This window comes from Macrobrachium rosenbergii, chromosome 5 (assembly GCF_040412425.1).
Source record: "Macrobrachium rosenbergii isolate ZJJX-2024 chromosome 5, ASM4041242v1, whole genome shotgun sequence".
In the NCBI taxonomy this organism is placed as follows: domain Eukaryota; kingdom Metazoa; phylum Arthropoda; class Malacostraca; order Decapoda; family Palaemonidae; genus Macrobrachium; species Macrobrachium rosenbergii.
The window spans coordinates 56159632-56181753 of record NC_089745.1 but is presented as its reverse complement, the minus strand read 5'-3'; the positions used below and the strand labels follow the sequence as shown (position 1 = coordinate 56181753).

Genomic DNA, 22122 nt, shown 5'->3' with positions numbered 1-22122 from the left:
TACTCTTTATGTTTATGGGTGTTTTAAAAATGACAAAAAGTGCAGCTTCCTTGTCAAAATGAGTAGCATTAAAAGGAGTATGTATATACCCTAATTTTGTTCAATGGATCATATTTTTCAAATAATCCATTGGCCCTTATAACCTTACAACCTAAATTATAATGAAACATGTTGGCTCTGGACTTTTTCCGCTTGGTCTGGCTATCACTTTTGTAGCATAGTTTGACTTTGGTCAACCTTTTCAGTAGGTAGAAAAAATGTTCAGGTTTCTGTATTCCCTTTCCTCAACTTTTAGTGATGTAGATGCCTTGTTAATAGGATTTTCTTTCAGTTTTTGGTACAACATTTTATTGTGAGACTGTTACGTAACTCTAATTTTAGTTTTATTCTATTTAGTTGTTTACTGAAACTTTTAATTCTCATATGTATAAATTTATTCTTAGGGGAATACTACCATTTGCCTTTCATATATGGAGTATCCTTTAGCATGAGCTGGAAAGCTGAGGGTACTTTAAATGGCAGTGATGGGGGGGAGGGTGCAGAGGGTGTTTATCCATGCTCTCCTCACTTACACCATTCTATTTCTTCCTTTGGCTATCACGGCATTCGAACACATCCTGCTGTATTCCCTGTTTTTTTTTTTTTTTTTTTTTTTTTTTTTTTGGATGAATACCCTGTTTTTTAAAGTGAATCTTACCTCTCTATTATGATAGCTGTATTCCCCACATCAGGCGGGAGGACGATAGAGTGAAAAGTAAAAAATTAATAGGATCATTTAGTTTGAACCGTCTATTCACCCATCCCTTTCGGGTGGCTTAAACGTCTGCAGTTTTCCTTTCAGTTTTTTTTTTTTTTTTTCTGTCGTCAGCCTGCGAGGACGCATTGGAGAGTGTTTACGTGATTTCATTGATTAGATCGTTATCCGAATTTGGTTTGGGTTTTCATGTGTTTTATATTTGTCATTATATAGGATATCTTCCAAAGAGAAGAAAGAAATTGTTTCCAGTCTGTAAAGTAAGAGGGTGCATACCCGGCTTTACTCTTCAATTTACAACGGTCACAGCCAATGTGTTAAATGTAGGAACAACGATCACCAGATCATTACATTGGTTGGTCAGATGAAGTAATGAATATTTATTTAATAAGCAGATGTGAGAAGCAGATAAGAATAGGAAAAGGCAGAAGAAGATTCTTCTAACTCTAGGACAGAAAGTAAGGGAGTATTTCGCATTTTCACAACCTTTCAAATAGCAGCTCTTGCTGCTCTCCCTGTTTTCACAGTAATGCTGCTCCTTCAAAAATTTTCTCCTCTTAAAGCTCCCTGTCTTGTTCAGGATATGAGGTTTGGCAATTTGAGGCGATGTAGCCATAATTATAGTCTTAGGGCTACTTGCTGCTTTATCGGCCCAATTATTTGTCCTTTTTCGGGTTTCCCCCTTGCGGCAGAGGAAGTGCCAACGCCCTCCCTCCCTGTTAGCCATACCATGCCCTGTGACACTCCCTCTTCTGCTGGAGGTACAGGGAAGCTGGGCATGTCCAGGAATGGAAGCAGTTTGTACCCATTGTCTTCTTCCTTTGGCCAACATGGCGCGTCACGTACAGTTTGACACTCAGTCCCAAAAGATAAGCACAACAAATCAAGCAAATTTCGGGAAAATTAGTTTAGTAACATTCTTGTTGCAGAAAAGAGTAATGTTTAAGGATTAAAATAAACAGACTGGTGAAATATTACATAAAGTAATGCTAAAGACAATTAAATTATAAATAAGGCCATTCAATGTCAGTTTCTATAATGTAATAACAGTATGAAAGAGAAAGCTATACAGTAAAACTTTCAAGTTATGTAACTTTGCACGTAACACGAACAATGTAGTGTGCCTGCAACTGTGTTTGTGGAGTGAGCTCTTAGGAACCAGGAACTTGGCAGGAGGTAGATATGCTAGGCAAGGTTAAGCGCTCTCACTCAGTATCCGATTTTGTATCCTGTAGGCCTTGCTGGAGGCTTTGTAATCCAAGTGATCCCTATCTGGGTTCTTCCTGTAGTCTTCCCTTGCAAGATGATTTGGTATTCACTTGGAGGCGTTCGCCTGCATCGTATGCTCTCTTGACAGAAGGCACTCACCTTGCATCAGAAGCTCTCTTGCCAGTGGGCTCTCGCCTGCCATCGGATGCACTTGACGGCAGGCACTCACCTGACACCAAACACTTCCTTACCGTTAAACTTTCGCCAGGCACCAGCGCCTGCGTTCTTCTTCTCGGTCTCCCAGGCGGTTTGGCTATGATGGTTCATCTTCACGTTTTTTGTCTGACGTGAAGGATTTTCGTGTGAGTAGTAGCAATCAGGTGTGTGAGCACATTTGTTCTCCACATTCTTCTTCCTTTCTCAAGTGTTCTCATCAACCTTTTGATGCCTGCCTCATAAGACAGTTCTAGTTTCTCCTGCTTCTCAGAGAAGTAAGAGCTTCTATTATAGTTTCCACTCTTCTCAGATGCCGTACTTCCAGTCTCGGTCCCTTTCTTTGTCGACTTGGGCTACTCCTGAGCATTGTAGGTGTTTTCTTGAACCACATTCTACATTGTGGATGCCTCAGGCTGCTTGCAGTCTCCGAGCCCCTTTAGGCTTTCTCAAGCCTCTTTTTGGCATTCTAGAGCCTCTTTTAAGATTCTTGAGCTCTTTAAACTGTTCTTGAGTCTCTGTTAGGCATTCTCATCACATTTTCAGCACATGTTAGTCAAGCAGATCCTTCTTTGATTGCTACTGCCTCAGTAGCAGAGCAGACTTGAGCATCTTCCCCTCGGCCAAGTTTTTTGCCTCCTGCTACCTTGATGTTAGTGCAAGATGGTGTGAATAGTCAGGAGGCTTTGTTTCCTACACAGATGATTCTTTGGTGCCGGACACCATGGCACAAAGTGGACCCAACCATTCCTCCGTATGAAACACGTTTTTTGCTTTCATTTATTCCTTTTTTGAGGAGTTGAAACTCCTTTCATCTCGGGGAGCAGCGGTTTCTGCTGCCATCACCCTGCTTCCCAAGGATTCCCCTCTGTGAGCCTGCGGCTTGTGAATTTGACTGATGCTGATGAAGAGCAGGTAGTATCATCAGCTGTTCTGAGACTGATTATGGTTTGTGCTAGCAAATTTCCTCATTTTCTGGAGGAACCAGTAGTTCAGGATTTGAGGTCCCTTAGGATTGCTAGGCTGGAACCTAAGGCATATCCCCTTCTGTCTCCAAACAGGCTAAGTTGGCACTGAACAGTTTTGACTTAGTGGCTAAATTGCTCCATCAGAAGTTTCTTCTAAAAGTTCTTCCCCCTTCCCCTCTTTATGAGACCCTTTTCTCCCCTCTTTATAAGAAAGAGGAGAGGAGAGCAATGTCTTATGATACTAGGCAGGTGCCCTTTATCGGAAATGGCTATAGTAGCAGTAGATGAATACCAAGTGAGATCATTTCTGCTCTTCTGCAAATTTTTGGCTGATTAAATAGAGCAGTTTCAGACTCTCTTGGGGAGTCTGTGCATGCCTCTACTAAGGGTGTTGTCAAGCGTAGGAAACAACTGGGTTCTTTTTGGCTTCCTCTGTCGCTTCGACAAAGAAGGTTGGTGTGATCGCACATCACCCATTACATTCTTTACTGGACGCCTCAGCATTAGGTACAATAGTGCAAGAGGTTGAGAAGTGGAAACCAGATCTTTCTTGCATCGCTCTCAAACATTAAGGCATAAACAACCAAGGCAGCAGCCATTTTTGCAGTTAATGCAAGTTTCGAGGTTCCCCCCAGGCAAATGGGCAAGTCATCGGGCTGTTGACCCAGCCCATTTGGGCTTTCATGAAGGACAATAAGCATCCTAGAAATCCAACTCCTGATAATATGATGCATTAAGGCCCCCAGTCCCCAGTAGGAGATAGGTTGAGCATCTTTTACCTAGTTTGGCAGGATCTGGAGGCAAATCCCCGAGTGATGGAGGTACTGTAGGAGGGATACACATTCCCTTTCTTTCCTAGCCTCCTTTTGCCAGTTCTCCTCAGGAGTTTCCCTCATATCTTCATGAGAAATTCCAGATTTTGCGAGAGGAAGTAGACTCTCCTGAGCTAAAAGGAGCTGTGGAAATAGTCTTGGATTGAATGGTATCAGTTGACATGATGGATACAGCACTTAGTTCCATGTACCTATTTATCCAAATTCAAGTAAAAATTTGCAGTTTGTTTTTCAGGGCAAGGTGTACCAGTTTTGGACAATGTACTTTCGTCTGAGCTCAGCTCCTCTAGTTTTTACAAGAGTCCTATCGCAGTCGGGCAAGTGGGCTCACACGTTAGGCATTCGGATGCCTCTCTACCTGGATGATTGGCTGATTCTTGCATCCAGTTTAAAGGGGAGCCTGAGGGCAAGAGGTACTCTTTTAAAGTTGACATGTAAGTTGGGAATACTGCCAATCTAATACCAACTCAGAACCTTGGTTACCTGGGAATGCTTCTGGACACCATGAATTTCTTGGTTTCTCCGAAGGAGAAATGCATAGATAACTTTCTTTTAATTCTAGAAGACTTTCTATCCTGCACAACCTTGCCAGCCAAGAAATGGTTGTCCCTGTTAGGGCACATGGTATCGCTAGAATAGTTGGATCTGGGTGCCAGGCTGAGAATGAGGCCAATTCTTTTCTTTCTCAAGAGGCACTGGAACCGAGAAGTTCAGCCGGAATTCATTCAAATTCAGGTCTCAAGGGAGGTAGAGGACCCTCTGAGATGGTGGAACCACCAACCTCAACTTTTGCAAGGAGTGTCTCTCCAGTTGAGAAGCCCAGACCTCACGTTAAATTCTGATGCATCGTCAGAAAGTTAAGGAGCGGTTGCAGCAGACAGGCATTTAGCTGGGGTTTGGTTCACAGAAGAATGAGAACTCCATATCATCCAGTTAGAGATGCTGGCAGTGTGGAAGGCCCTGCTAGCATAGAGGATCTAGCACCATGCAAAAGGTAGCACTCTTTTCAGACAATTCAACAGTGCTGCCATAGCTGAGCAGTCAACAAGGTACAAAGTCAGAGGTTTTGTTCTGCCTTCCTAGTCGCATTCTCATCTGGTCAGAGGGAAGGAAGACCCTTCTGTTACCCAAGTTTGTGCCAGAAAAATGAACATTATGGCAGACCAACTGAGCAGGAAGGACCAGATTCTGTCTTCTGAATGGGCCTTGCATCCACAAGTCTGCAAGGACCTGTGGAAGCTATGGGGCACTCCTCTAGTGGACCCGCTTGCCACCAGGTCCAACAATCGCCAGCCAATGTACTGCTCTCCAGTTCAGGATCCTCAGGCATGGGCAGTTTACGTAATGCTTTTAGAATGGTCGTATCTAGACCTCTATGCTTTTCTCCCCTTTGCTATGATACAAAGAGTACTAGTAAAATTCCGTATGGCTGTGAATTCATGCACAACTTTAGTGACCCCTTGGTGGCCAGCCAGAGAATGATACCCAGACCCCCTGCCTGTTAGTAGATAGCCCAAGGCTTCTTCCACCAAGGAAAGGTCTTCTCAAACAGCTAGGAGATAAGAGGTTTCACCAATACCTCCCCATGCTTCAACTGACCGCTTAGAGAGACTACTGTCTCTTACCAGCAAGAGGTTTTTAAGGAATGCAGAAAGTCTGTCCTTAAGTATTTCATCTAACATGAATATTAAGGAGGCCGTCCACTCCTTCCAAATTGATATTCCTTAGTCTCCAAGTTAACCCCTAGGCTGGCATTTAGATGTGTTACTTAAGTATTTGTGAATGCCTCTATTTCAGCCCTTGAGCACAACCTCCCTTAAGGATTTGACAGTGAAGACTGTTTTTTTTTAGCCTTAGCTTTATTATCCAAAGAGCAGCCCTTTCTTTTCTATCCCGTGTCAGTGCCAAGAATGACTTTCAGTCTCATCCTCTGCCTTGCTTTTTTGTGATCCCGAGTCTGTCCTCTTTGATACCAGATGGGGAGAGCTCTCTATATATTTGCATAGGACTAGGGAAATCAGGAAAAATGTCAACAACCTTTTTTGCAGCCCAGGGAAACCTGACTAACCATTGTCTGTTCACAGCGCTGGTCAGAGAAGTGTTCGTATATCTAGACTCGACTCTTTTACCATCAGCTTAAAGTAAGATTCCATGATGTGCAGGTGGTAGCAACCACTTTCCTTCTCTGGGAAAAGCTGTCAATGTGGTGCAGTGACAGTGTAACTTAGTATTTGCCTCGCACTATCTGAGAGATGTGGTATCCAATATGAATTGCGCAGAGCTGTTTTGCCCCTCATTACAGCAGGGGAACTCATATCCTGAACACTTAGGGTAGCTGTACTCTCTTTCTTACTTAATTAGGAAATTGTTGAATTTTGGGGAGTATGAAGATTATATTAGGTAAGAGCCTTCATTTACTTTTACCGTCATTGCTCTGCTGGCCTAGACAAAAGGCCTTGTGTCCCACTTACATCGGAGTGTGAGTGGTATACCTGTCAAGGGCCCTTCACCATTGTTCAGAGGTCTTGCTACCTAATGAATTAGACCTCATTGGCAACAGTATCAGCAGACAGATGCTAATCATTAGGTAAATAGCATCGTATTCCTGGTGAAATTTTATGGTTTTCTTGGGGGTATCAAATTTGTCCTTGAACCTTTCCTATCTCCTTTGCTCAATGTGGGAATCAGCTATCATAATAGAGAGGTAAGATTCATTTCAAAAATAGAAATTTTTAAAATAAAATTTATTTTTTAAATACTTACCTCCTCTCTATTATTTATGACCCTCCCACCTCCCCACTCATGTGAACAGGAGAAAAAACTATATGGAAAACTACAGAAGCTCAAACCACCCAAAAGGGATGGGTGAATAGATGGTTCAAACTAAGTGATCCTATTAATGTTTTTACTTATAACTCTACTGTCCTCCCACCCTACGCAGGAATACAGCTATCATAATAGAGGTACATATTGAAAAAATAAATTATCATAAAAATTTCTATTTTCCTTCTTCTTTGTTAACTTTTCCCTTGCCTTTTGCATTGTATACAGTATTTACTTTTGCTTGGTTTTTGTGTCTTTTGGCCATGTTTTTCTCTCTTATGGAGAATAACCAAGACCAACACCACTGTGGGGGTTGTAGGCAGCCATGTAGCCGTAGCTGTTTTGTCTCCCCCTTTACTTTAGACTCACGTATGGTTTGTACTACTTGTACAGGAAGGGAATGTACTCCTGCCTTGTGACAACTGTGTATCATAGCCATCACCCCAGTGGGAGAACTACGGCAAGAGAAGGAGGAAGCCTTGGAAGGCTTTGCCAGCTTCTTTGGAAGATATCTCCAGGAAAGTGCTTGCAAGGCTCTCTCTATTTTTCACCTGAGGGTATGTGTGGGTGGGAACCTACACCAACTCGTTTGGCTTTCTAGAGTACTCTGGGCCACTGGCAACACAAGCACTGCCATTCTAGGGAGAGATCGGAGGTCTCTCCCTCACTCCTCCCTCCAATCTCCTTAATTGGTTGCAACTGCTTATAGAATGAGATGATGTTGATTTCCATCTGCCTTCTCCATCAAGAGGCTCGACTGGTGCTGGATGGGAACAGGAGCGAGAGGAGTGGAAGCCTGGAATAACTCCCTCTTCTTCAGAGGAAGGGGTAGCTGAAGCCTCCAGGGATCTTCCAAGTTCTGAGGGACTTGCTCCTCCAGGCTGAGTTGGAACAGCAATTTCAAGAGGTTATCATGCTCATTCATGAGCACAACAATCTCAGGGAAGCAACCTCGGTTTCGGCCTTGCCTACGATCTTGTCTTCAGAGTGGAATTTGGATTCTACTTTGGAGGCGAGACCTTTGATGAGGCTGCATGGTTATTGTTAGTCTTGTGGTGTTCTGGTGTAGGTGAACATGCAATCTGTGGGTCTAGGAGTTCCCTTGCTACAGGCAGTACCCGGTTATTGGTGGCCTCAGTTATCGGCGATCCGGTTTTACGACGCTTGTCTAGCGATGACGATAACCAGGCGCTGATCCATGGTTATCGGCGGCGCTGGTCCCTCAGTTATTGGTGCCAATAACTGGATAACGGTGCCGATAACCAAGGATCGGCACTATTATCGCCGATTTTCGGTTGTCAGTGATTTTTGGTTATCATCATGCTGTCGGGAATGGAACCCCGCTGATAACTGGGGACTGCCTACTAGCAAACCAAGTAAATGCCTTCCCCCATCTTTTACACACCAGCGAAAGTTCTAGCCACTGGAGGGTGCATAGAATCTGCCTCTCTGGCTGGATGCATCAGTCTGCTGATTGACAACAACCTCTCCCTCAAGAGACTCCATCAGGAGGGCCTCACCTTCAATCCTGTGGAATCTAATGATTTGGAATCCACTGCAGTGGCTTCAACACATGTAGTCTTAGCTTCTTAGCTAGGCCTGTGGCTGTGTCCTTTCACTGACATCTTCATGAAATTTGCATCATCAGACAAGAGCTGCTGTTATGAGATTGATAATGCCAAGTGGTAGGGCTCTCTTCTCTCTTGTGAATCAAGTTTCCAACCAGTAGGCTAACCTGGTTCTGTAGTGGAGAGATTGTGTTCTCTCCTTATTTTCTTGGCAGATATCTTACAAAAGCAGCCTCTCACTGTGGAATAGTTTGACAGTATGCATCTCTATTTTCCCAAGGAAAAGGAATATGTAGTGTGGAACTTTGTTGAGAGGACTCTTGAGACTACCTCTTCATCCATGCTGCAATGCATGCTAAACCTTTGGTCTGGCTAAACCCTCTATATCTGCCACAGGGAACCAGCCCAAGCTTCAGAAACCCAGGAAATAGCAGCAATCTTGTGCTAAAAGGTGGAAAATCTTCACATCCTTTTCATCCCCCCCTTCCCTGGTCAATCCAAGAGGGGTGAAAGAGGAACAAAGAAGGGAGGTGGTTGCTGATAGTGGTGATCCCCTTCTCCAGCACCACAAGTGTGAGGTTGCTTCGTCATGCTGTTGGGCATTGGCAGTGGTGAGAGGAACCTTGTGTTGTGTTAGTTCTTTGGGATGGATACAGTCTTCCATTCAAGAACCTTCTCCCTTCCCTATCCAAATCTGTTCCCAAAAATTTCTAGAGTTGCGGAAATCTCGAGCCTTGTTGGCAGAGATGGAAATGATGGAGAAAGGCACCATAGAAATTGTGGATTCCTGGTCTCTGGGGTTTTACAGCTTTCTCTTTCTGGTAGAGAAGACTCCAGTGGCTGGAGACCAGTCATTGAACACTCAGCACTAAACAAATGCATTTGGCAGACTCTATTCCCAATGGAGCACGCTGACTCATGTTAGAGTCCATTAGAGAGGGCAACTTCATGATCTCAATAAACCATCAGAATGCTTACTTCCAAATTGTCATCCATCAGGACTCATAAAAGTACCTCTACTTTCTCTGCAATGAGACAGCGTTGCAGTTCAGAGCTCTGTACTTCTGACTAGCAACAACCACTCAGGTGTTCACCCTAGTGTCTGCTCCAGCTCATTCCAAAGGCATCACCCTCCAATAGTACATGGATGACTGGCTGACTCTGGCTTCCTCCAAGAAATGTTTAGCAGGACAAACACCTGCTAGCCTTTTATCATGAGGTAGGGATAGTGATCAACTGGCAGAAATCTAACATCCCCATACAGCATATGAATATCTGGGCATGCTTCTGGACACCATAGCAGTGAAAGCCTTTAAGTGGGCTCATGCCTGGACAACTTCAGGGGGGCAACAGTCCAGTTCCTGTTGTTGCAAGAACAACTCGTTCAGTGGTGGCAAGTAGTTCTAGTCATCTGTCATCCCAGGAAGGCTCATCATTCATGGGTAATCACCTTCGCTCTCTTCAGTGGCAACTGATGCAGAATGGTCTTCCTTCTAGGACCTGCCTAACTAGCACGGTGGCTGGATGACACAAACCTTGTTAGGGGATTACCTCCAAGCTCTCCCTCCCTAGGTTTTCTTTAAGGGGTGTGGATTAAGGATTTTCTGTATCTGCACATCAGCATGTTGGAAATGCAAGTGATGCGACTGGCACTGCAGGTATTCCAGAACAGTCTGCAAGGACGCTCGGTTGTAGCCATGAGCGACAGCATGACCATAATGTCATACATCAACAAGCAGGGGAACAGTGCCCCAGACCATGTGCCACCTGGTGCTGCAGATGAAGGATTGGGCTGTTCTCCAAGCTGTTGAGCTGTTGGCCAGTTACATTCTAGGTAGAGAAACATCCTGGCAGATCAGCTGAACTACACAGGTCAGGTGGTGGGGACAGAGTGGTCCCTACACCCTCAAGTGGCAGAGAAGTTATTCAGTCTTTGGGATCTTCCATGATCAATCTATTTGCAGTCAAACTGAGCAGCTAACTTACTATCTTGTGTTCAACAGCCCCAGACCCATGGGGAGCAGTGGAAGATGCATTCCAAGCATCCTTGGAACAATCTGGATATATGTGCTTTTCCACCATTCAGTCTTTTTCACAGGGCGATCAAGAAGTGTGTCACTCGGTCTTCAGATGACTCTGGTGACCCCTCATTGGCCACACAATAAGTTATTCATGGAATGCTGACTTTCCTGGTCAAGACACTGAGGGAGATGTTATCATGGCCACCCTCTTGTGTCAGCCACACACTTGCAGGTATCATCAGGTATTTCAGTACCTTCATGTTCATAGGTGATTATCCAGCATCTCCTGTGAATGAGAGGCTTTTGCCACAGGGCAGCAAGAGATATGTCAGAGTATATCCGCCATTCCTCATTAAATGTGTCTTAGAAGGCGTTATTCTTCAATTGGAGTATCAGTTCAGTGGATTGCAGATTCCCTCATCCTTCTTTGCCAAGACTAGTACTTCTCAGTTTCCATGGTGAATGGTGATCAACAAGTGTGTGTGTCACTCAAAGTCTTTGGATGGCTCTTGTGACCCCTCATTGGCCACATGCCAAGTGATACATGGATATGCTAACATTCCTGGTCAAGGCACCAAGGGAGTTGCTTCTGTGGCCCAACCTCCGGCATCAACCACATATTTGCAGGTACCATCAGGCATTTCATTCCATTCACCTTCTCAGGTGGTCATCCAACATCTCCTGTGAATGAAAGGCTTTTGTCGCAGGGCAGCAAAGATATATCTGGGTAGATCCACCATTCTTCAGTAAATGTTTACCAAGGAATTGTGATTGGTGACTAAGGCACTACTTTCCACTGGAGTATCTGTTCAGCAGATCACAGATTTTCTAATCTTTCTTTGCTAAGACCAGTACTTCTTAGTTTCCATGGTGAATGGCTATCATGTGAATCTTTCCCAGCTCTCTCAACTGAATGGGTTAGATCTCAGATCTCTCCACCTCAGTAGAGCTGTCTATGCTTATGATGAAACTTGAGCGGTCCTGCCTGCCCTGGGAACTTTGCCCCCCCAGAGTTGGATGTTACATTAGTTTTACATGGCTCTACAGGTCCCCTGTATGAGCCCTTGTCTCATTCTTCAGCAAGAATGCTTTAGCCTCAGTAAAGCAGGATGGGGGACTGCATGGATTGTCTTGCCTCTTTCAGCACTTGGAAGGGTGGGGATCCCTCTCATTCTCCTTTGAACTGGAGTTTGTAGCTAAGACTTCAATTCCTGATGAGAGGTTCTCAATCCCTTCCCTCCAAGACTGTTGTTGGAGAGCCAGATCTGATACTCTTATGCCTGATCTGTGCCATTAAGTGGTATATGAAAAGAACCTTCTCCTTACAGCATATAGTTCCTCTCCGGAGGATTCTGGCTTCCTTGTCCACATGAGAGCGCACGAAGATAGGGGCGTGGGAACATTTCTTGCCATTTATAAGAACTTTTCGGTTTATCAGGTAATGAGGGCTGGGGTCTGGCATAACCAGGCCACCTATACCTCATTCTAATTGAGAATTGTATCCCTTAAGTCCCTTGACACTTTCTCCTTGGGACCAACAAATGGTGTAATTACTAAGTCCATCTGGGTACTCAGTATCTCAGCTGAGTACATAGGCTTTGCATGTTCTTGTTTGGAGAGTGATTGAGGAATGAATGGTTACCTCTTCCTTCCTTTCCTTTTTTCCCCTCCTTGCTCACATCCGGGCCTATGTACATGCTTGTACCAAATGAGATTAAGGTAAGCGCACTACAAGCGCTTGTTCTACTAGATTAGAATGAGCTGCCCCTGTCTCTTCTTCTTTAACAGTTTTTCTGAACCCATTACTTATAATTAGCCAGATGAAGGCTGCTTGCAAGCTTGACAAATTCAACAGATTGTCTTAGTTCTTGGAGCCTTTTGTTCCTGTGTGTGTTCCACAAAATAAGTTCCCTCTCCCATTGGGGAATATAGGCACAGGGCCCTGCCCCTCTGGTCTCCTTTAGATTAAAGCAGTAAGAGGTTTGTTCTGATCTCACATTCCTTGCTTGCACAGACAAGCAGAAAATTTATTTTTCTTAGTAAGACTTGGTCTTCTTTGACCTAGGATAACCCCTCCTAAGGAGTAAGTCTTCATATATGAAAGGTAAATGGTTTTATCTCCATAGGAACAGAACAAATTTTTTAAGGAAATTTTATTTTTCCTTGGTATGCAAACCAGAGGCTTTCATATAGATTAAACCCTCCTCAACCACCTTGCTCTGTCCCTATGGCTGAACGAAAAAATGGAATAACGTGTGAGGAAAGCATGAGTAACCCCTCCCCCTTCTTTCTTCCCATCTCTATCACTTTAGATTACCTTGTTTAGCAATATTTAATGGCCATTTCAGATTTTACTCTTGAAAAATACTCAAGGTTCTGGTTTGTATACCTAGGAAAAATATAAATTGTTTATTACATTATGTCTTCATTATGCATATTTTCCATACAAACCTATTAATAATTTAGTGCCTTAATTCAGTAGACATGGGAATCCCAGCCACACCATACTTGTCTTAGTTAAAATTAAAAAGCTTCTACTGCACATGATTGCTACACATGGTACACTGCACCCTTCTGTCACACTGTGTGTGTATAAAAAGAGCCAGTTGGGAAGAAAAGGGTCCGCTCCATTTTAGGATTAATGGATTTGTATTAATAACCATTGTGTAATAAAAACCTAGTTTGTTTCACCACAGCCCCATTAATGATATACTGCTGAAATAGCAGCTCAGGTGTAAGGACAAAGTGGCCAAAACATCCAGGGAAGAGTCATGTATCACAGACTTATTGAAGGACTAAGGACTTATTGAAGGACTAAAGATTATTATGATAGGAGGTCAGTTTACAAAAAATGGACTAAAGATTATTATGATAGGAGGTCAGTTTACAAAAAATGAGGTGGTAAGATTAGGTTACTTGCAAGAAAATGGTTAGTACATGACCAGCCCTTTGAATGTTACTTTCTTGGACAAAGAAGGGAACCTACTAACATCATTTGAAGAACTGAAAGACAGAACTCATAAATAGACCACAATAGCATACATGATAAGCTTTTCTTAAAAAGAAGACAAGAACTTTGGCAATTATCGGAATAGAGGGACGATTGCACTAATATTCACCATGGCAACCCAAGAGATGAAAACTGTGACCCACTTTCCTTGATGAAGTTAAATTGTTGAAGTCCTGTACAGTGTTGTAATTGCTGTTGTTGCAACCTAAGTGAAAGTGAGGCTGTTTCAGAAACTAACTTCAGATTATTGTTATTATTATTATTATTATTATTATTATTATTATTATTATTCAGAAGAAGAACCCTTTTCATATGGGTCAAGCCCACAGGGGCCATTGACTTGAAACTCAATCTTCCAAAGAAGATGGCGTTCATTAGAAAGAAGTAACAGAAGGTAACGGGAAATACAGAAAGAAGAGACCACATACAAAAAGAAAAAAGAAAAATATATTAATGAATAAATAATTAAAATATAAGTAAATTACAAGGAGAATTGTATTAGGGTAGTACAAATGCATTGCATCTTCGCTTGAACTTCTGAAGTTTAAATTGCATGACACCCTCTGGGAGGCTGTTCCACAGTCCCACAGTGTTAGGAAAGGACCTCTGGAACTGAGAATTTCGACAGCGAGGCACATTTACTGCATATTGGTGTTGCTGTTCAGCAAATCTGGTTGCTCTCTGCAGGAAAATGGGGTCAGGGATCAGTTGTGGATGTGAAATATTTCTGTTAAAATACAACTTATGAAAAAGTGACAAACAAGAGACCACCTGTTGATAGTCCAATTTATAACTGCTAATATTAAGAAACAGAAACCTACCACCACGAAACACTCTATCTAAAAGAGATAAATCTCTGGCAGAAGCAGACATCCACACCACAGAACAATATTCTAGTAAAGGAAGGACAAATGACCTAAAACAGGTTACAAAAATATGAGGCCTTACAAACAATACCTCACTTTCATGCAGCACTTGCCGAAACTTTCATTAGATGTTTCTCAAAAGTAAGGAGACTATACATTACTGGGAAAAAAAAAAAAAAAAAAAAAAAGAACACAGGCATGAAAAATGATGACTGATGAAATGAAATGAAAAAATGAAAGTATTGTGAAAAACCCGAAAATAGCATTCTTGTGATGATCACCTATGTTCACTCAACAGCAGTTACATTGAACCATACTTGGGACTGAGCGCATGCTGTAGAGGTTTCTTGATCCTGAGTAGGACTTGTAAGGTGTGACTGGGATTTCAGTGTTTGCAGAAATAAGGCTATATATGATTAATGGGTTTTTCATGTTCAAAATGAAAGATTAGTGATTGTGGTGGAATTCTTAAAACATCTTGAGGTTTTTTGAACAAGGGTGAGCCATGTTATTTGGAGTTTTGTATTGATTGAACATAGTACCAAACGATATTTATGTTTTTACTATCAACAGATTGCCATCCAACTGGATTTTTCAAGAACATTTTTATGTTTAGTTTCATTTTTATGTGGCTAGCTGTATGGGGGTCAAGATATTTTATGTTGGTCTGGTTTGAATATCTGCAGAGGACTGAAATTTGCAATATGGTTATCATTCCTGTGGGATTTTTAAAGAAATTTTTAATGATCAAGTTTCCTTATTATGTGGCCAGCCCTGTGAGTTATGATTTGTTTTAATGTGTTTTGGTTTAAATTTCTTCAGTATTTCCTGTTTTTAAAAAGGTGGACAGAACCCATATCTAGGTGAGAAAAGTAATAATGTTGGGAACTTAATGTATTCTAAATTCCAGAGGGTATACTAGGAGACCTAAATTGGCTCATTGGAACAGAACTGGTTTTGGGATGTGATGGGAAAGTAGAGCTTTGAATAGATAAACTGGATGGGAGAGGCAGTACTGGAAGTCTACCAGAGCCAGAGTTTTAATGTTACTAAGCACAATAAGCTCTCATTCAAGTTGACAGCTGTGATTGGAGAAACTGAAACACTGCTTTTACAGTATTATGTTAAGAAGGACAGACATTTTATAATAGGCAGTATTGCCGAGTTAATAGCGAAAGAAATACAAAAAAAGACTGTATAAGGAATGAAAACATGCTCACTTGAAAAAAAAAGGAACGTAAACAAAGTGCTGTCAAACAGCTGAAGGACATAATAAAGGCAACAAAAATATCTGACATAACATCAGAGAGAGAGAGAGAGAGAGAGAGAGAGAGAGAGAGAGAGAGAGAGAGAGAGAGAGAGAGAGAGTGTGTGTGTGTGTGTGTGTGTGTGTGTGTGTGTGTGTGTGTGTGTGTGTGTGTGTGTGTGTGTGTGTGTCAGGGTAATAAAGTAGTTGAGGAAAGATGGAAAAAGTGTGCAAGGGTTAAAGTGAAATGATGAGGGGAAAAATTGAGCGATGAAGGCAGTATTTTGAAAATCTACTGAGTGAAGAGAATAAAAGTAAGTGGATGAGTGTGACATGAATGAGATACTAATAAGTGAAAGTAGAATTTGAAGAGGTCAGGAGAGCTCGTGGAAAAAAGGCAATTGGAAAAGCTGGAAAAGCTCCACTTGGAGAACTAGTTAAAGGTGATAAGACCCAGATTATATAATATCCTAAAAAATCACTAGAAGAAGTAAGAATAAAAAGTTTGACAGGAATAATACACACAGTACAGTATAAGGGAATGCATTACAGTGTGAAAATGATAAGGGAAAAAGATTGCTTGAGCATATATTGTGAAAGTATGCTGAAGTACCATGCTAAGAGAAATAAGTTATATAATATTTTAGGAGTTTGAGAAAACATTTGCAAAAGTACCAAGGCAAGCAATTAAATGGGTATGATAAAAGCAGAGGGTTGCACAGAAACTCACTAAGCTAGTGGTGTCACTATACCATAACACAAGATCTGTTGAGTAAAGATGGGCAGGTATATCAGAAGAATATGAGATAAATGTTGGCCTCCATCAAGGATGGACTTGGTACAAAGGAGTGCAGAAAGGGAGGCTTCTTGGACATGCTGTATGTAGATAGAGTGTTACGATTAGAATTGGATGAAGTGATTGCAGAAAGTAAAAGATGGAATACTAGAGGAGAGGACTCAAAGTCTGTGTTAGCAAACCAAAGCTTATGATGGCTGGAAAGGAAGAAAAGGTTGCTCCAGGAGAGATGTTGGGGTACCATGTATCAAACATAACAGATAGTGTCACAAGAGATGTTCAGGTTTGGCAAAATATAAATTACGATTATTCATACCAAAATTGTATAAGAGTACACGAGGAAGAGGAGGTAAAAGGAGCAACTTGTAGCTGAAGCCTTAGAAGAGGTACACATTAAATTGTGAAGCTGGTATTTAGAGGTTATTAAGAAAAATTGTAGCTTCAGCTTTGATTAGGAGTTTAGTGATTGCCTCCCTGTAAATAAGACTCTGTCCTAATTATAAAGAGCAAAATTTTATGAATTGTGTATAAGCCCTGTAGTTTACCACATGAGGCGGACAGGGGTACTTATGAAGGAAATGGAGATTATGGAGTGTAACCAGAAAATGCAGATTCTTAACTGGAATGGTGGGAAAGATCATATTGCAAATGAAGTTGCTGAGGGGGCTGGTATCCAGCAGCTGGAAACTACACTGAGATTACAGAGATCTCTTAGATTGAAGCATGGTGAGGATCAGTTAGTCTTAAGAGTAGTAAATAAATTAATACATTACAGAAGACAGCTGAGATAACTAATTTAACATCTAGCCCCAAAAGGAGAGATCTGATGTAAAAATATTGATATAAATTTACATCAGTAATCATCTCAGTCATTAAATGATTCTTAATCTTGGACATGTAGATAATGGGTATTGAGAATAGTTTTTCGTATGAGGAGTTTTTCGTATGAGGAGGTTTTTTTAAATTTAAGTGTAGTCACACTCACACACATATACACAGGGAAAATTATGCCATTGTAATGTACTGTACTTATTCATGAGTCATAAAAGAATTTAGGATTTATGGTGTCTGCAAAACTTATACTTGCCAGTTTTAAAATTTAGACAATCATAGCAAATAAAAAATTAGAACCACACCTGAGTGAAGAAATCTAATCTCATTGAAATGACTCAAATTGGATTGTTCTAAATAAATGAAAACTATTTTCCATTAAAAATTACTAATAAATTTTATTTTGACAATTAAGGCCTTCAGGGATATATGCTAGTTTTGCAATTTTATGTTGGTTGAATTTAGGATAACCATATATAGTTGTTGTTATATTTGAAATCTGTGGACTCATGAATTTGGTTTTCTGGTATTCATAAATGAATACATTGGTCTAACAGCTGCTGCCAATTCAAAGACAAGACATAGCAAACTCCAGTTAAGTATTCTTTTTAAAAAGACATATGCTGTCATCTATGGCAGCTTTAATTTATTCCTCTTTTTTTTGTACGTGTGTGAAATACCACTGATGACTGTTTCTAGTACAACAGATGGGAGTTGTCATATTGAATCTTGAACATTGAAAGTGTAGTCACTTGGATTGAGGGCTTTATTTATTTATTTCTGGTAAAGCTCATGAATAGTATGTTTTCCTTGGGTCTGCAGATTATTCATTACAGTAGTCAGAAAATAGTACAGTACTGTCATATGCATGTTTGCCTGACCCAAACTACTTTTACCTAGAAACCTATGAAGTAATAGTAATTTTCAGTTAGATGCCACATTAATTACCTGTTACCAGAACATTGCTGTACAGGGTTTTTCATGGCATGTATAGCAATTAATCATTAATGCCTGTCTTTTCATGTATAAATGATATGGAAAGACTTTTGTGATAGTGTATTGTCTCTCTTAGCATCTTGTTTCTTTAGAAAAAAAAAGAGTAAGTTTAGCCTCCTGTGTTGTTTACACTAGTTAAGGATATCATCTGTGCTGTTGTTTACTGAACAGCTCTCTTATAAAGCCAGTCATGTCTTTGCTGGACTGTATAACCAACTTCTTGTTCATCCATGCCCATGACTGGTTCCTTGTCAGTTGTGTTCACAATTGCCTCTTGACCAGGCAATTGTGGCTGACTGCAAAGAGGTATCCTTTATATGGGACTTGTCTTTCCCAGCTATTTTATGACAGGATTTCTTTAGGAAGTGTTTACAGTGAGTGGTTCAGTGACCAGGACTTATTAGCCGGATGGCTCCACACACGACCTCTTTCCTTTCTCATGCCCTATTGCTATTTTCTTTCTAAGTTCCCATAACTAAGGCTAAAGCCACTAAGGGCAGACATCATGACAACTAATAAATCTCTTGGATGGCTGTCAAATGTTGTAATTAGGGTCATGGTTGATGTTTCCAGCTCACACTGTGTTACTTCCAGACAAAACTTTTTGAGAGTATTCTTGGGCATGCAGTTAGGGAGAATTGCAGAAGACTGAGGCCAAACAAGATAATGCTTAGTTATTGGGTGAGCACTGCAAAGTGGCAGGTATCTGAAGGTATCTGTTTGACAATACTACCTCAGTCTTTTCTTTTTCTCCCATGAAAGTGCTGTTCATGCACGAGTGCAAAAAGACTATTGCTCTGTTGTCTAGAACATAAGAGACTTTCTGTAGTTCATCACTGGGATAATCCCTAGACCTGCAAAAATTAAAATTTTATATGGATCACTGGTAAGAGGATGACAATTCTTCATTAGGTGTCCCTTCTGAATCATGTTCAGCCTCAAAAAGAGGCAGCAGCTACCAAAATTCAGTTAAGCACATGATTAAGTCATATATCTATAAGATAAGCACATATCTAAATATGCTTACCAAAAAACTATGGGTGGTAGTTAGTCAGTTCTAGATGTTTTACATCCTTGCCCTCAGAGATAAAAGGACATGGAAAACTTTATTTATATCTGTGAAGAGACACAGGTCTGTTCTTTTCGCTTGATACAGAGTTAGTTTTTCATGAGAATGGATATTTACAATTGTACAGTATTGCCCATTATGAAGGCTACTTATTCATATGGTCATCTCCCTTTAGGGGGTTCCACTTAGCGTTCCTTTCATGGCACACTGTAGATGGCACTAAAGATTCTGCAGCATGCCTTTGACCCCAGCTGCAACTCTTCCTGCCTTGTCATCCATTCCCTTTTATTTGTCCAACTAGATTAACCGTACTCCAATTTTTCTCTTTCTTATAAGGAGGATAAATCCTTTGGGCTGGGCCGAGTTTGTTGAGAATTGTGACTCGATGGTCTCATTGAACTATATTAGTATAATCTGTTAACAGGAATAAACTTAATTTCCTTTTCAGGGAAAGTGGAACATTGTTGCCTGCAGGGGGGAGGATTTTAAATTTCTGGTTTTCCATGGGTCTGAGGTGATCCCCAGAGACTGGAATTTTTATACCGAGATACTTCCTTTAGTTCAAGTAAATCAGGCTTGCTATAAGGTAGCCTAGTTTATATTGTACACTACTGCAGTTTAAATTTTTATTCTAATGTCTTTATTATTCTTATTGCAGTGTTGTGCCCATCATGAGCTTATGATGATGCAGGACCACTCAAGTACAGGTTAGGTGGTCTAGCATCTTTTGGGGGTCTAATGGAGCAGCCGAACATCATTTGAAACATTCTGCACACTGGCATTGGAGTAAGAACTGTAACCTGTGTCACCATGTCACCATGAAAACTATAAGAACTTGAATAATTTGATTTTAAAGTTGCTACTTGTTATGATGGGGAAAATTGTGTAGAATCCTATAGCAGCTAGTCAAGTGTGCCAATGGCCTGTGAATGATCATCATGTATAAAGAGTCAGAAAACAACTTGAATAACCAATGACTGCATTAAACTAATATCATAATTTTAAGTCAAACAAAATTACTCCACTAGTCACAAATACTTACCAGAATGTTGCAAAAATGATTTTAAGTTTTCCTTCCTCAGTTTTAATTTCTTTCTCACACAATAATTGTACCTAAATCTCAAGTTTGTGAATATTTTTTTATTGGAGGTGTCACATATTGTAATATATGATTTATTGGAATGTAGTATTGAAATGTAGAATAAGAATTTATTGACATTTAAAACCAAAGAATTTTTTAACTCATCTGTAAAGAATTTTAGGTATTAATGAAATTCTTGAAAGCATTTGTTTCAAAGAAAAATTACAAGAAATGAGCATACTACAGTTTCATATATTCACCTTATTCATATGAAGGATACTAGTGTTCATATAAAATACCCTCCAGAATTTTAAGGTACTGTATAGCTATTTGAACATCAAAGTGTTCAATAATAAAAGTTTGCAATGCTTAAAATGCAAAAAATAAGCTGATGGTTGTATATCACTATTTACTGAAGCCCAAGTGCAATTGCTGTAATGTGTATGTGCATGTGTTATGCATGAAGCTTAAGTTCTTGTACAAGATAAATTTTATTGAAAGTTGCCTACCATCCTTCTACTGCGTAGGCTTCCTAAAACAAGTACTAATTTCCCACTGAAATATGCATTATCTATCATGATTGGACAAATACCATTTGCCATGCCCTGTTTTATTCCACATTTCTCTGGTCTTTGTGTTTCTAAATTTTGACATGCATAAAATCAGTAAGACTGTGTGTGCGTGTGTGTGTTTGAGTGAGATACAAATGCACGATAATTTGCTGAAAATTCAGTTAATCTATGCATACCTAATTTTGATTGAGATATTAATATGCTAATCCTGAACAGATACCAGAATTGCTTCAGCACACTTTCTGAATATGAACCTTAATATGGGAGGGCCTTTCATGTGATTACACACATTGCCTTTTTTATTGCAAATGTTTGATGCATGAACTGCCTTTTTATCAATTCAGACAACAATAATAGATTTAAAATAAATCATATATTCTTAAGTATTTCAGTGTTATTAAGGATGTACATGATCACTGCCATATATTCTAAATAAGGAAAGTGTAATGAAGAGGAATAGAACTGGGCAGTGTAAACTATACCCTAACTACAGTATACAGCTTCATCTCCATCAGTAAAACTAAGATATAAATTTCCTTCTATATATATTTATAAGGAATCTGGGCAATTTTGACCAGTTAGTGGTGTATATGATTACTCAATGTGCTTTGTAACACTGTGCTTAGTAACAGTACAGTATATACATAGCAGTTCATTTACCTACCTTAGCTATTGATTTTAAAAACTTATTTGTCCAAATACCATGTATTTTTCATTCATCACTATGAAAATTTTAAATTGTAGATTTCCAGAGTAATGATAAAATGTGTTATTGTAATAGTTAAGTTACAATCACCGAGTAGATGTTGGCTTGTTATTAATGGATTTTATTCATATATTTCAACTTTTTATCTGTGATGCCTTTTTCTGCATTGTATATTATTTTTTCTTTACAATGTTTTGTCACAAACCTATTTATAAATAAATTCTTTGTTCCTGAAAATCTGTTGGTTTTCCAATTAATTGCATCCTCTTATATGTATTATGTACTTTGATGTGTTAAGGTGATTAATTTTTTGCCATATATAATTTGTCAATTATAATATAAGTTGCCCTTCAGTTACTGAAGCTTGTAAACACAGGGTGTAAAGATTAGTTGATGTCCTCTGTATTTCAAACTCTTTATAAAATGATTTATGTTGAGAAACAGTGGCTTACTTATGAAAGTAAAATATATGTATCCCAAATTAAGAGATAAGAAAAACTCACTCTTTAAAAACACTTGCTTTGCTCAAAATAAAATTCTTGACCTACAAATTTAAAGCA

General features: G+C 40.1%; 1 protein-coding gene across 1 annotated transcript in view; it reads left to right on the top strand.

Moving 5' to 3' along the window:
- Window positions 1–21799, top strand: part of Unc-76 (fasciculation and elongation protein Unc-76) — a 74889-nt gene extending 53090 nt beyond the window's left edge. Inside the window, 1 exon segment of the mRNA XM_067104433.1 lies at window positions 19862–21799. Within this exon segment, the coding sequence (XP_066960534.1) occupies window positions 19862–19878 (17 nt within the window). The 3' untranslated portion in view covers window positions 19879–21799.
- Window positions 21800–22122: the final 323 nt, after the last annotated feature.